This window comes from Haliaeetus albicilla, chromosome 25 (assembly GCF_947461875.1).
Source record: "Haliaeetus albicilla chromosome 25, bHalAlb1.1, whole genome shotgun sequence".
NCBI lineage: Eukaryota > Metazoa > Chordata > Aves > Accipitriformes > Accipitridae > Haliaeetus > Haliaeetus albicilla.
Window position 1 is genome coordinate 4446708 of NC_091507.1, and position 14825 is coordinate 4461532.

Genomic DNA, 14825 nt, shown 5'->3' on the forward strand with positions numbered 1-14825 from the left:
GAAAGCATTTTTCTCACTGACCCACAGAGGAATCTATTCAGATCAAAGAGAAGATGGATACTGATAAAGGTATCTCCTCTGCAGATCAAATAAAATGTGTTACATGACTACAGTCCTGACCTGTTACCTGTCTAAGCCAAAGAGCTCTTGGGGCTTCCTACAAAGCCTGCCATGCGTGTTCCTCTAGAATTTCCTCAGAAGGCAATCAGGCATTAAGGTCTCATGTCAGAAGTTAGCCAGTGCCCTAACAGCTTGCACACAGAAACCTGAACCATTAATCGTATCTGCCCCACAATGTTAGCACAGTCGTCAAGATCTAGTTACACAAGCAGGTATGTCGACTCCTTGTTTTATATGTCTGACTTTAGATGTCTAAGATACGAGCGCCGCCTACCACCATCACCAATAAACAAAGGTGAATTCAGAGCTCTTGAGAACTGACTGTTCCCACAGACTAAGGAAATCTTGGGAAGGTAAGACATTCAATTAGAGATCTGCAGTGGACTGTATGACTAAGCATGTGATATTAAATAAAAAGGCGAGGAACTCTTTCCTCTGTGCCTTCAAGATGGGTTGGCTGCATCCAAGTTGTCCGCTGGGAACGGTCCTTGGCATGTGCGACTCCCTATCCCGTGCTTGGCAATACTGTTCAAGAATGGATAGCTGGTATAGTCCAAACTGTGCCAAGGACCATGCCAAGGCTATGGATGATCATAGGATAGTTACCGCTCAAGGCTATGGTCTGGCCATGCTTCATTTACACAGGTATGGCTTGTGGGTCCCAGACCGTCAACCCGCCTCCCTCCTAGCCTGGCCAAAATGAGAGAGCGCATACAGCTCCACTTCTTGATACTGTCCTCAACTTGCAATTCTGAAGATATCTGAAGTTTCTGGATTCTGAGAGGACACCACCAAAACATAGCACTGTGACGTGAAACATGACTTTTACTCAGCAGCCTTTCTAGAAATACCCTACCCTCCTGAAATGATTCCTCCGAGTTCTACTGCCTTGCAGACACCAACAAAGTACAAGAATATTATTGAAACTCAAATTGCCCAGTAGTTGCAAGCAGCTGCATGGGTTGGCTTACTTATTGCATGTGCCCCATTCTCCTCTCCATTCACAGTGGCTTCTCCGTTCTTTGGTGTGTTCTGCTGGGAAACAGCAGTCGTCGTTGCTCCCGCTGTTGCTGCCGTTGCTGCTGCTGCCGCCGCTGCACTGGCTTGTTGCTGAGCTAGTTTCTCTCTGAATGCTTGCTGCCGGGTCTGAACAACATCAGGCATCACCGCGTCTATCAGAGACAGTGATTCTATTGGCCTGCCGTCAAATACTGTACCATCCTGCAGGGAAAAAGAGCAGAAGTGAAACTGCAAGTTTAGGATCCTCACCATTTAAGGTCGGCAAAGAGGTAATGACATAAAGAAACAAAACTATGTTGTGTGAAGATACTGCACTTTGACTAAACCAACAGTGCCACATTATTACGGACCGTCTCTCTCAGATCCAAGATGGTGGTACTCATGTTCCACTTAAAAATCTGTTTGATGAATAAGTCATTTACTGTAATTTTATAGAAAATTCAGGCATAAACACTTTACAGATGCAAAAAAATTATGTTGGGGAAAAAAACAATGTTTGACTGATGACAGAAAGTTTCTCTGCGTTTTGTAGTTGGAAAAAAAGAGTCATGGCTAAAGCCACAACAAAAGCAAATAGACTTTGGTTGAACTGTTTGTCTTCCTGCACTTGCAGAGGCATAGAAATGGAAGCAGCTGATGAATAATGAACCTCAGCCAAAATAAGATGTATGCACAAATTCAGTGGTTTCTTACGTGGCGTTCATCAATCCAGTACTACCAGTTGTAGCTGATTGTACAGGACTGCTTTACTATTATTTTTCCTGTATTCCGCTAGTTTTATTCATACTAGTTATGGATTTCATTTTGATTTCTGTAAATTAGGCTTCAGGTTTAACAACTGAGTTAACCTTTAAGGGCTGTTTTTTAAGACTTAATACAGACTCAGGTCAATAACTGCTGTATCTACTTAGCTTTACTTCACTTTCACTTTCCTATTATCTTCAATATAGGAAAAAGGTTTTAGTAGCCTCCGTAAAGTGCCATTTTACTGATCTTCTGCAAACTCCCCTTCATTCTTTGAAATTTTCAAGACCCAGCAGTGAAAGATTTGTGTTTGAGGAATAGCAGATAAGATTAGGATATGGATAGATGAAGTAGCTGCGAAATAATATAATTTTCAATAGATAACAATAAAGAAAAATAACCATTTGGCTGACTAGTATGCTTCTGTTGGACTAGTCATTGAATTACCCCTTACAATTACAATATTAAGATAATACATATTTGTTTCCTCACGGGGAAGAAAAGGAGGGAAGAGTCATTAGAGAAGAAAAATATAAGCTCTCTTCCTCCTCAACATTTTTTACGTAAATGTCTCTACAGACATTTATTTGAATCCTGGCTCAAATCCTTGCTACACAATGAAAAAAATGTTTGCCAATGGATTTTGGCATTTACATTTTTAACTGTAAAACTGCTCACTGGACTATTTCCATGACTGCCCTTTAACAGATCACAAACAATACTTAAATTTTATACACATTAGTTTACAGATTCACTGATTACTCGCTGCTCTCGAGTAATACAGATAGAGACGTAACACATACAGAAGCATATACGTAACCCTTACTGGCATTCAGATGTAGCAAGAACGGCCTTTGCTTTGCTGTATTGTACTTAATAGTACGTATTTGAAGAGAATCAAACCATGACGAGAGCAACATAAATCTTAATGGTGACAACGTGTATTTTTAGATTGTTCTCTCAACTGAGGCCAGTTCTGAAGCTGGATGCTCGGGAGCAGACCCCTACAGCTGTCATACGACCTGAACCGATAGGTGCTGTTCATGGCTGAAAGTTTCTAACTGTGTAGCTCCAATTTCAGGCACAGGGCAAAATGTTAAGTAGCAGCAAATTGGGACAGATTTCTAACACTGGTTTGTTATTACAACTGCATCAAAGTGCAGCTTGGCACGAATGTCAAATGTCATTGCCCCAATTAAAAAATGACACATATGCAACTCTTAAACACGGTATCAAGTCATAAAAAGAAAACTGCACAGAATGTTAGTGATAAAAACAAAGGAGTTTCCAAACTACACATAGCAAACAACACCACCTTTTCTCTATTTTATATTCCTTTGTTCTCACCCATGCTGTTCACATGCTACATTCAGCTATAGAGGAAAACACAACAGCTTTTTATGTATTAATATTTATTACAGATCTCTGTCAATTATGAGTATCTATGGTAAATATTTTGTAATGCAGTACTTGCTTATCTGTCATGCTTCACTCTCTCAAAGCATCACGCCTTTAAGGTTGGCAGGGCAAAAATGCTGGCTTTTCCCACATCCCCTCTTTGTTTCCCTTGGCAGTTCAAAGAGAACAGAGACACTTTGTGGCTGCTCATACAATCCTCACAGACAACCAGTGCCCCAGCCAGGGGCAGAATTTACACACAACCGTTTCGCCATGTACATGAGAGGATGATCCCTGGTCTTAAATGATCTGAGCCAAAGTCACTGAAATCAGACAGAAGCTCTCCAGTGACCTCCGTGGATTTTTGATCAGGCTTCTCATGGCTTGCAAGCAGTGCTGCCTGCTAGCAGGTGTCAGGGAGTGAAGTTTTAACCTACACTGCAGGCTCTTCCTGCCAGATTCCACCATGACCTTGAACACGCAAGACTGTAAACACAGATGCATTTTCTTGTTAGCTGCAAGAATCTGTGCACCCCGGATTTGTTGACTGGGGTAGTGGAAACACCATAAAATCCACGTAAGCAGCGCAAAGAAGGCCTAAATGCCACAGCTAAAAATTGAAATATGTATCAATCTCAGAGCTTTTCAGCTTTCTGCTGGGGATGGGACAAAATATAAGGAACAAAATTAAACCAGATCAAGAGAAACCGCAGAGCGGTGGCTTGCGTCCCTGGGCTGTTGGGACACCTCGCTTCGCCAGCCCCGGCATGCCGGGTCAGTGGTGCGAGCTGTGCCAGCGGTGGCGGGGCTACTTACTTCGTTGGCGGGGCTACTTACTTCATTGGCGGGCATACTTCACTGGCGGGCATACTTACTTTGTTGGCAGGGCTACTTCGTTGGCGGGCGTATGTACTTTGCTGGCGGGGCTACTTACTTCGTTGATGCTGATCTCGGCCTCCACATACTGGAGCCCCTTCTGGAGGATGGAGATGAGTGCGGCAGGTGGCACTAGTGTTCCGTTGATGTTGGACTGGCTGATGTGGCTCTCAATACCGAAGGTGAAGGCCGAGTGGGAGAAACCTGAGAGCAGGAAAAGGAAGCCATGACATGAAATCTAAATGCACCAGCCAGATACACCTTCATGGGCTAAAAATAATTCTGCTCAGAGATCTGAGAGACGCTGCCCTGTAAGCAGAAGGACACGGGCTGGCTGCATAGAGCCAGGGAGGTTAACCAGAGCCATCCTGACCACCCTGCCACCACCACCGCCCAGCCCCCTCCCCTACACGCTGCACACATAGGGGAAGCCGTATAGAAATGGAAACGCACGCGGAGAAAAATAACCAGAGAACCGCACTAACTGAAAGCAAAACCAAACACATAAAAAATAAGAATCGCCACAAGGGCAGGTCCAGCTAAAAAAAGCGCCTCAAATCTTCATTTCCTTTGCTGTATTTCGGTGTTGGTGTTTGCTGAAGCTAAATACTTAAATTCCGATCAGTGTGCAAGTTGTATAAAATCAAGGCGTAGATGCAGCTGACACAGGGGAGCCATTCCCTTGTACCAGGGAAGAGATTTCAAATCCTCTGCTCATTTATTGCTGAGTACAATATGATGTGCAGAGCATTCCCATTAAAATGTGAAACAACAGAAAGGCCACTCCTGTAAATCTATTTTCTGAAAGTGAACAGTAATAGCAAAAGTAATTAATTGGGATCTGCCGAGCAGCAGACGACAAGCTGGTGCAGCGGCCCGTCCTTTAACCAGAAGTCTTTCTCGTCCCTGTATCATTTTTGTCATTGTCTGAGAAGTAAGGGGTAATGAAGGTGACGGCACTGACAATTAAAGAATTTTGGTGGCCAGATTTTAAAGAGTGGTGCCTTAAATCCTGGCTGAAGCTGCTCAAAACTGTTGCTGGGTATGAAGGCGAGCGCTGCAGGGTGACTGTATGTAGGGGCAGATGCGGGAGGGGGAAGGGGGAACAGGATGTAGATATAACTGTAGGAACCCATTTATCACCACACTGTCTCCAGAGCATTAATCTAACATTAAAAGCCTTGGGGAAACCACCCATGCACTGTCTCAAACAGGAAGAGCCCTCACAGTCTCCACTGACTAGACAAGAAAGAAAAGAAAAAAAAAAAGAAAAAAAAGGAAGAAAAAGAAAGCAGCTCTCAAATGAAAATCCTTCCGTTAAATATAGCTGCGCCTCTTCCCCTTGTCAACAGTAGTTTCATTTATAGTTTTGTCCGTTAAGGGATTTCCCCCATATCACTGCAATGTCCAATTATGTGTGGGCTGGAGGACGGGATTTTGGGCTCGCTCCACAGTAATGCTTTCTCTCTCACTCAAATTGTTTTCAAGATCCTTTTTGCAGCTAGCTCAATTATGATCATAGATAGATAGCAAAAACAAGCCGAGAAACAGAATGCCTCCCACATTTGAAACCAAGGTATGTATTTCTCTATGATTCTCTCCCCCTACACATTTTGTTTTGCCATTGTTTTTCTCCTGATCCTGGTAACAGCCTCTATCCTCTGCCTTCCCAACGCTACCTTCCCTTCCTGGTGCTCCCCCAGTTTTGGGGGATGGTTGGGATGCTTTGGACACTTTTTAGGAAGTGGCGGGTCCACCTATGAGCAGAATTATGTAGGATTACAAGGCATAAAAATAAAGCACAGGAAAAAACACCTGAAAAACTGCAGTATCATTTCTCTAATCCCTGGTGCAATTCCTATGCTGTATTGCTCTTTATGTCCTGGTCTAGTTTATGAGCTGCTGGACCTCCCGCTGCATCCAAAATAGCAATCTGCGGGGCAATATTTTTCCCTTGTTATTAGTTTTGTAGGACATGTAAGCACATTACTGGACACCACAATGAGGAAGAAATCAAGCACTGAGCGCACACGGCCTGCATCTGAGAGATCTCAGGCTTGATCACTGAACACTGAAATCTCTATGTATATATAAATACATGGCATGCAACTAACCAGAATTAGAGAACCAGATCCCACTTAATTTACGTGTATTTAAATTAATCAACAACAGTAACAATACCTTCTTGAAAAGGAATGGACTTTAAAATGCATGACGGATAAGTCAGCAAATCTACTTAAGAATAGAGAAGAATGGGAAAATTAAGCTGTTGTCCAGAAGCACTGAAGTTGACTGCTAAAAAAGCCAGCAGCTAGTTTGTGACTCGGCAGCTCAGAAAATTGTAACGTCGTCTCTGATTCAGTCGAAAGGCAGATGGCATAAAAATGGCAACCAACAAACATCGATAGAAAATATAAAAAAAAGGAAAATTATTACTGTGGATCTACAGTAGGCTTACTTTTAACTATGACTTTGTACCTCTCATCCTTGAGTTGCCACATCCCTAAAGAGCAACACATCTCACCTCACTGCATGTGAGAGAAGGAACTTCTCAGCACAAAACCCAGTTGTGCTATTGCAATGAATCTTGCTATTTTACTGCTTCTCTCAATGCTAAGAAACTATTACCAAAGCACCTGTTAGATGAGGAGACACAAAACTCCTGGCTATGCTGTCACTGAAGAGCAATCTCACTCGCGCATCTCCAGCAGTTATGACAAACTTTCTTAAAACCTTATCTGGTAAGATCTAAATACTGAAGATCAATGAAGCAAAAACTGCTTAAATGGGTGCTGCTAGACACTGTGTTCCTCACCCCTCTTGGAAAAATCCTCCCATACAATTGTAATTAAAAAAAACCACAACAGAAACAAGTCAACCAGCTCACTGACCAACAGCTAATTACCTCCTGATTTCTTGTACTACCATAGCATTTATATAAGGCTCATAGGAAAGTAGACCAGTTTTAAAAGTAACACACGCAGTTAACAAAATCCTGAATGAAGCTGTACCCACATCAGGTTTCTGATAACGCTGAAGAATCACTTGAGCTTTGCTTTTATAGTTACCAGATGTCACCAGCTCTCTTCGGGGCTCTGCATGTGGGTGCACTGAATTATACAGCAATGTTGCAGCTCTATAGTTCAGTCTTACAAAAAGGTGATTTCTATTAAACAAAGACAAGTTTTTTTAAATGTTAGCTTGTGTTACAAATGTTAATTTGGCCTTCCTTCTAAGTGCATGAAACCACAGTGGGGAATGCAAAGCCAAGACACGAGCACCCCTCCTCCTCCAGTGACTCTGTGCAGGCTGTCAAGGCAGTTGGGGAGCGAGAGCAGACAGAAGGTGCTCTGCAAGTGGGGATCTGAAGAAAGGATGCGGTAGGGATCACATAAAAATGCAACAGACCCAAACTCAAAATGCTGTAGTAGCAGTGAAATGAATGACAGTTGCAAATCTGTGTCTGTATGCATTATTTGTCATAAATTTTGTCATTTTGGTGACCGTAATAATCACCCTATAAAATAGTAATTTCTATTCAAATAGCACCAATAAATTAAATCTTAATGTAGCAAACCCTTCGAGGACACATGCAATGAGACTATGAGCTTTTAAGGTTAAAGACATGAACACAAAGGGCCGAAGGGCAGAGAGCACAGCCACACACTGAGCTGGTTTCATACCAGTGAACTAGTCACTTGTGCTGTGACATGACCAGTGCCTTAAACGGCATCTTTCAGCAGGCTTAACAGAATGGCTTCGCGGTTTTTTCTACCTCAAAAAAGATGGGAAAACATAAACCATTAAACTATGTATAATCTGTAAATACATTATCATACATGAAAAAAATAGCCAAATGAACAGCACAGATCTTGGTATGATCACCTTAAAGGGAGGTGGACTTATCAACTGTGGAATAGTCGGTCTTGAAAGATATTACAGAGCATAAAAGCATAAAGGAAATAATGAATGCAGAAAAAATTACTTAAATGACACCCCCCCCAACGGCAAAAATTGTTATGCAAGCGTTTCTGACTTGAAAACTGAGTGAAATTCTTCATTGAGAGATTCCTGCACTTTTTTGTACCGACAGTGGTAACAGGTCCTGGTCTGTGCTGCATCTTTTCCCACACCGAGGTGTCTGTGTATACTCTCAGTGGCACATACACTGCCATTGGGGAATTCTTGCCCTAGGCAGTGCCAAAAAATGCGTATGTAGAGATGTGTTTTGTAGAATTTCACTGATAAATTTTGCTGTAACTGCAAAAATGGAGATGATCGAGATTTTTTTTTCCCTTGGCTGCTCCTTTTTCAGTTAAAAATGGCCTCCCCTTAAAACAGGATTTGTCATCGATCATTAAATGAACATAATGCTCCTTCTTGTGTGCTTGTTTGATCTGCAGGCTACGTACTTTTAATTGTTTGTAATATGCCTGGTTCATGGCAGAAATGCCTGTCAAACGTAGGCGTAGGAAGGGCACTGGGCAGCCACACAGCCTGGGGAATGCCTCATCTTCTCCAGAGATGTGTCTCACCTCTTCTGGGAGTGAAGGATTCTTCCTTTTAGGCATGCAACTGGGGTGCTGCCGCGTATTCCCCACACTAGCTCATCTGGCAATCACAGATCCAGCTAACTGACATTCACTAAGTGCTCCTTTCATTTTCTGATCCCTTTAGCACCATAAAAAGCAGTCTTGTTTAAATTGCAATCTTAAATTGTAACAGCTACAGTACCTACTGCTGTGTTCGTACGGGTGAGGGCAATGACAAAGAGGGGTCTGTGGAAGCAATGACTTCTGAAGTGTTTCAGTCTTCGCCGGTTACTCAGGAATTACCTCGGGAATGCCCTGATTAGCAATAGTTAAGCAATCTGTTGAATACTGCGGAAATTTTCTCTTTGTGAGCTAACTGGACTTAGTTTTCTCTGGTAAATCTAACTAGTATACTGTTCAAATAACTTTAAAAAACCCAGATGTTTCTAAGTTATTTGCAAATTACTCAGTTTAATTATTCATACTGTAAGATTTTTCACTGAAACATTTGTTACTGTAGAATGAAACAGAGAATAAAGAATTATGAACATCAAATTGCCTTTCACACACATCTCAGGCATTTCTATGATGAACAGTCTCTATTCCAACACTGACTACAAGTAACAACCCGTTCCTACAAGTCTTTGTATAACTAATGCCCAGTGTGGCCCTTTGTCTTGGAAAATAGTGAGATTTCATTCGGAGGTCTGTGTCATTTCCTTTAATAAATTTTCCTATTTCTTTAACTCAAGCAGTCCAGAGTGAGGTTTTCAAATACAGGGATCTTACATTCAGCTTCCAGAAATCACTAAATTAGTAATGTTATTACCTCAATAGAAAGAGAGAAAAAAAAATAAACAAGGAAGCATAAACTATCTGACAATCCCTTCTTTTTCTGTAACAATTTAACCATCTCCAGGTGGAAATAACCAACATTTCTTATTTCATTGACTTCTCTGACATTGTGTTGTCTGTCTTTTTGGGAATTCCCAATACCAGCTCTTCCAGTCCTCACCTCTGAAGTAACACGCTGCTCTCTTCAAAAGTATTTGGCAGGTACAAGATACAAAAATGAGCAAGGCTTTAGAAATGATTAAAACTTCTGGCTCAGTAGAACCAACCTGCAACTGCTATAATGGGATCCACTGGCAATCTCAAGTTTTCTGGCTGTATGGGTGCCTGTTTTCTTAAGGTAGTCTTGTACTTGGCACTACCGCTGAGACTCTGACCGATGTAAAATTCATGCAAGAATGGAAGGCACGCAAGAGCTGACTACAGCTGTACAGGCTGCAGGGAAAAAAAGGTGGTTGTGAAGGGCTTAAGGAAAGTCCTCTTTATGACCATAAATGGGTATATGGGCAAAAATCCTGGAGATTTAGACACATCAAGTAGAAACGTTCCACAGCGTAATGAGCCAAAAGAAAATCACACGCAGGAGGAAAAATGTCCCCACACAGTCCCATTAGCTGCTTTACCATATTACCAAACCCAAGTAACTCCAAAGCTGCCCACACAACTGTTTGCCAAAGAAAGCAGATGCAACCAGTGGAAAAACATCTTCCCAAGTTTGACGTCTGGGTCTTGGGAGTGCCATCTAAGCAGGAAGGCAAGAGTGGTGCAACATGGTGTTCTGAAATAGATTAGAGCCCCACCACTGCAGTTTAAAACAATTCCACTAAAGAAGAGTCAAATACGACCATTAACAAAATCATTTCCTCCAAATACTAATGACGTACAAAGAGCACAGTTAACACTAAATTAAGACTTCTGTAGGTCTAGATTTACCAGTGTAGAGAAGCAAGGGACACATAGCACTAAGGGCATATTTGAATGCAACTTCTGGCTGCAAAACCAGAAGCAAACAGTTTAACTTAGTGCAACTATATTTTCTTAATCCTGGCCCTAACACATGCTAATCTAACTCCTGAGGTAAATGACATAATTTCTTGCTCACTACCCAAGAGAATACAATGATGTTCTTCACTGTACTTAACTGTAGCTGCCATTTTAGAGCCTAGTATTTCCCCTTCTATATGATGCACTGAGTGAGAACTGAGACTGCAGCATGGATCCCTATCCTTCCTTCTCCTTAGATTTCTGTCTAAGTGTAATTATGTATCTGTAAAAATATGGTCATAAAACCCTAGTGTACTTATGCCAAGGCGTCACAAAAAGGACACCAGTTTCTTCGAATTGCATTTGCTTGCAGTTCGTAAGTGTCTGGTGCCTCAAGCCACTGATAAGGTTCTACAAACAGTTAAAAAAAAAAAAAAGGTGGGCAAAAATCCTACACCACATCTTGTTTATTACTCACAGCAGACTGAGATTCTTCTCCTAGCTGAGCTTTTTCTTTCTCAGTAATACATCCTGGAGTGCCTCTCTGGTTTTGGCAGCGTCTGCTTATTTTTGAAGACTTACCTTCGCAATTACATAAAGGGCTTAACAAGGACACACATTAGCAATTTAAAGTAGAGAACTGCAGCTGAAATATATTTTTAGAAAAATCAGCTGAACAATAGGGCTTGTACATTTGTTTCAAGATTAGGATTGCTGAACGATTAAAATTATTTCCAGAACTCTGGGAAATGTGTCCTGTATTACAAGCTCTTTCACAGTCCCTGGGAAATACAAAGAAAGGATCCCTAGCTGTAGGTTGTGTCAGTTGCCAAAATTACAGTTGTGCCTGGTTACCCAAAGTTTTGTAGAAGCAATTTTCACTAATAATAAATGTTACACCCTTTTTTCTTGGATATCTAACCTGTTCACCTTCTGCCAAGAATTCAGAGTAAATGTCTGCTACCCAAAATTATTTTATTATGTGCCAAAGAATGTTTTTGGCAGGTTTTTTTTCTTTTTCATGCAGGAAAATATGTTGGAAAAGATTAATACAACTTGGAAATGATCTTTTGATGAGCAGTACTTGGCACTCACTGTTTAAGCCTTTCTGAGGGTTGCAAATTAACAAAAAGAAATATGATACAGACAGAAAACAGAACACGAGCAATGGAAAGAGGAACTTAAAATCTTTTGAAAACAAGGTCTGAATAATCCCCTTTTTCACTGTGTAAATTAGACTGACAATTGCGAATAAATGTCAACACAGATCTAGCAATTTAATGCAACTACAGGCAAGGTTTGAAATAACTTAAAAAGGCCATGGCAAGGAAAAAATAATAATCTTTTCCTTCTAAATTATATGGGATGCTGTTATCTTTTAGCCCTGTCTGTGCAACATCCAAAGAGACATGCATTGTTTTAAGGGTCACATTTATAAAAGAGACTTTCACAGTCATGTGTACTTCACAGTTTATTTCCATACGCTATGTTCTTCTATCAGTTCTAATATATACCTATAAGTGGTGGCAAGTAGGACACCACAGCTGACACTCAGTGGGCATTCAGGAACTTCCACACCAGGATGGTTTCTGCTGGTGGTGACTACAAACAGACTCCTAATACAGCTACGCTGGTTTGGTGTGAGGAGGGGTGATTTGTAACTGCCATAGCTCTGCAGGCAGAAAGTCCCCAGCGTGCAGGTTATTAGCAAAACTTGCAAAGCTGCAAGATAACAGCTTCTTTCACTGGGCCTGGAGAATCGTAAGAAAAAGAAGTTGACAAATATGTAGCACTTCACTGGTTTTACTAGCAAAGCCGTCTTGACCTATAGTATCTGCCTTCCACCCAACATCCTATTTTCTTAATACCCCTAGAACAATGCATTTATGCAAGCTTTAAAAAACAGGACATGAAGTGGTCAGAATCCAAATCTGTGCTACAGAATAGATTTGCAAAGGTGTAATTGTTTATGTTTGCGTAACTTAAAAATCACCATGTTTGCTCAGTGTCTGAGATCCAACACTGTACGGCAACTTTCAGGCCAAAGAAAAATTAAAATAGCCAAGTTTAGAAAACTGTGAAGAGACCTAGAAGGAAATACGAAGTAAGGAGGGTTTTGCAAATGGCAAAAGAACAAGGTACTCAGTGTATTTTTTTCCCTTCACGGGAACTTACAAAATTCTGCACTAAGTATTGCTTTTCTTACATGGCATTTATATTGCTCTTGTTATGCAACAGGGTAAAAGACACAGAGAAGTTTTCAAAAGGACCTGTTGAACTGCACCACAAAACATCTGAAATTATCATTTATACAGATGTATATAAAGTAGATATCTGGTCACAAAACTTTAAGTTTGTGCATATAAACGCACACAAAAATGGCTCTCATACAGCTTATTACATTCTTTTGAAAATATAATCAGAACGAAGTACGACAAAACCAATAACTTCTTTAGCTGTAAAAATATTTTTTCCTCCTCATTGTGGAATTCGGATTTTGAGAAGCTGGCCATCAAATACTGCTAGTATTCACTGCTCTACAAAAAAAGTATGCAATATTGTTGTGCTGGTTTTGGCTGGGATAGAGTTAATTTTCTTCGCAGTAGCTACTATGGGGCTATGTTTTGGATCTGTGATCCAAACAGGGTTGACAACCCAGGGATGTTTTCATTCCTGCTGAGCAGTGCTCACCCAGAGCCAAGGGCTTTTCTGCTTCTCCCCCCACCCCACCAGCGAGCAGGCTGGGGGGGCACAAGGAGTTGGGAGGGGACACAGCTGGGACAGCTGACCCCGACTGACCCAAGGGATAGTCCAGACCACAGGACGTCATGATCAGCAGACAGAGCTGGGGGAACAAAAAGGAAGGGGGGATGTTGGGAGTGATGGTGTTTGTCTTCCCAAGTCACCGTTAGGCGTGCTGGAGCCCTGCTGTCCTGGAGATGGCTGAACACCTGCCTGCCCATGGGAAGTGGGGAATGAATTCCTTGTTTTGCTTTGCTTGTGCGCAGCTTTTGCTTTACCTATTAAACTGTTCTTATCTCAGCCCACGAGTTTTCTCACTTTTACTCTTCCAGTTCTCTCCCCCATCCCACTGAGGGGGAGTGAGCGAGCGGCTGCGTGGGGCTGAGTTGCCGGCTGGAGTTAAACCACAACAGTGGTTTTGACTCATGCAGGTGCTGTTGGCTTAGAAACCAATTTGCTTATCTTTAAAGGAAATTGGGAGAAGTATTTACCTTTAACCTATCAGCTTCATCCTTCCCAAGATCTACAGCTTTGATAAGTTTAAAAAAAAAATGGTTTTGGAACTGCAGCCCAATAAAGCTTGTTGTCTTCTAATGCTGACCCTGATTTTCTTAAAATGTACTTAGTATTTCCAAGGAGAATAAATGATTACTAGCAAAGACAAAAACTGTGCATAACAATACAGTTCTTATTTGAGAAATGGATTTGTCTTTTCAGTAGTCATCCATCCTCCAACTACGAAGTATCATTTCAAAGTCAGAGTTAGTCTCACTGTTTCTGGAATCATACAGTCACCTCCTCCCTCATTTTGAAGAAATACAGAAAGCAGGGGAGAGATTAAAGAAAAAAAAAAGAAGGAGCAGCAGTTTATTAAAACCCCTTATATACCCTTTTGATAGTACACTATTTTTACTACGTACATATTATGCTGGGGGGGTTATATGTATTATGTTACATTATATGCAATATATATAGTTACAGATGGTTTCTCACTAGATAGGAATGTTCATTCTGGGGTGACTTTTAGGAAACTCTTTTATTTAAACCAAAACTTTCGTTTGGTCAAATTTCTCTGGTGCTCTTATCCAAGAGTCACTTTAACACATATTCCACTCCTAGAACACCACTATGGCTTTATTTATCTCAAATAATTCATGAAAGGTCAACCAACAAGTGTTGGTTCTACACCCAACTTCCAGTATATCAGAGATTTGGATCATAAGCTTAAGTTATTTCACCTTAACTGAGTAGGCTGGCCCTAATGAGGACAACATATCTTATAAATAGGGCTGCATGGTCACAAATCAGATCTGTGCTAAACCATGAGAATTAAAAATAGAGTTTGTATTGCTCCAAAGCCTCGTCGTTGTACAGCTGAAAAGGTGAAAGAAGCCCTGCCTTCAGTCTTAACAGCAGTTCCTGAATAATATAGTTAGGATTTCACTCATACTACATTTAGAGATACCTGTTGACCTATACATTCATAAACACTACTTTGAATGTTAAATATTGTCCCAGCACACCTGTAATAGTCTTTTCTCAGAGGATTTAAATACA

At 41.2% G+C, this 14825-nt stretch overlaps 1 protein-coding gene across 2 annotated transcripts in view; it reads right to left on the reverse strand.

Annotated features, from left to right (window-relative positions):
- The window catches only part of TBL1X (transducin beta like 1 X-linked), a 203188-nt gene that overhangs the window by 35385 nt on the left and 152978 nt on the right, over positions 1 to 14825 (reverse strand). For both annotated transcript variants that reach the window (XM_069770431.1, XM_069770432.1), the window contains exons 5-6: positions 4217 to 4362; positions 1092 to 1341 (exon numbers count right to left, since the gene is read on the reverse strand). In XM_069770431.1, coding sequence (XP_069626532.1) covers positions 1092 to 1341; positions 4217 to 4362 — 396 coding nt within the window. The remainder of the gene's footprint in view (positions 1 to 1091; positions 1342 to 4216; positions 4363 to 14825) is intronic.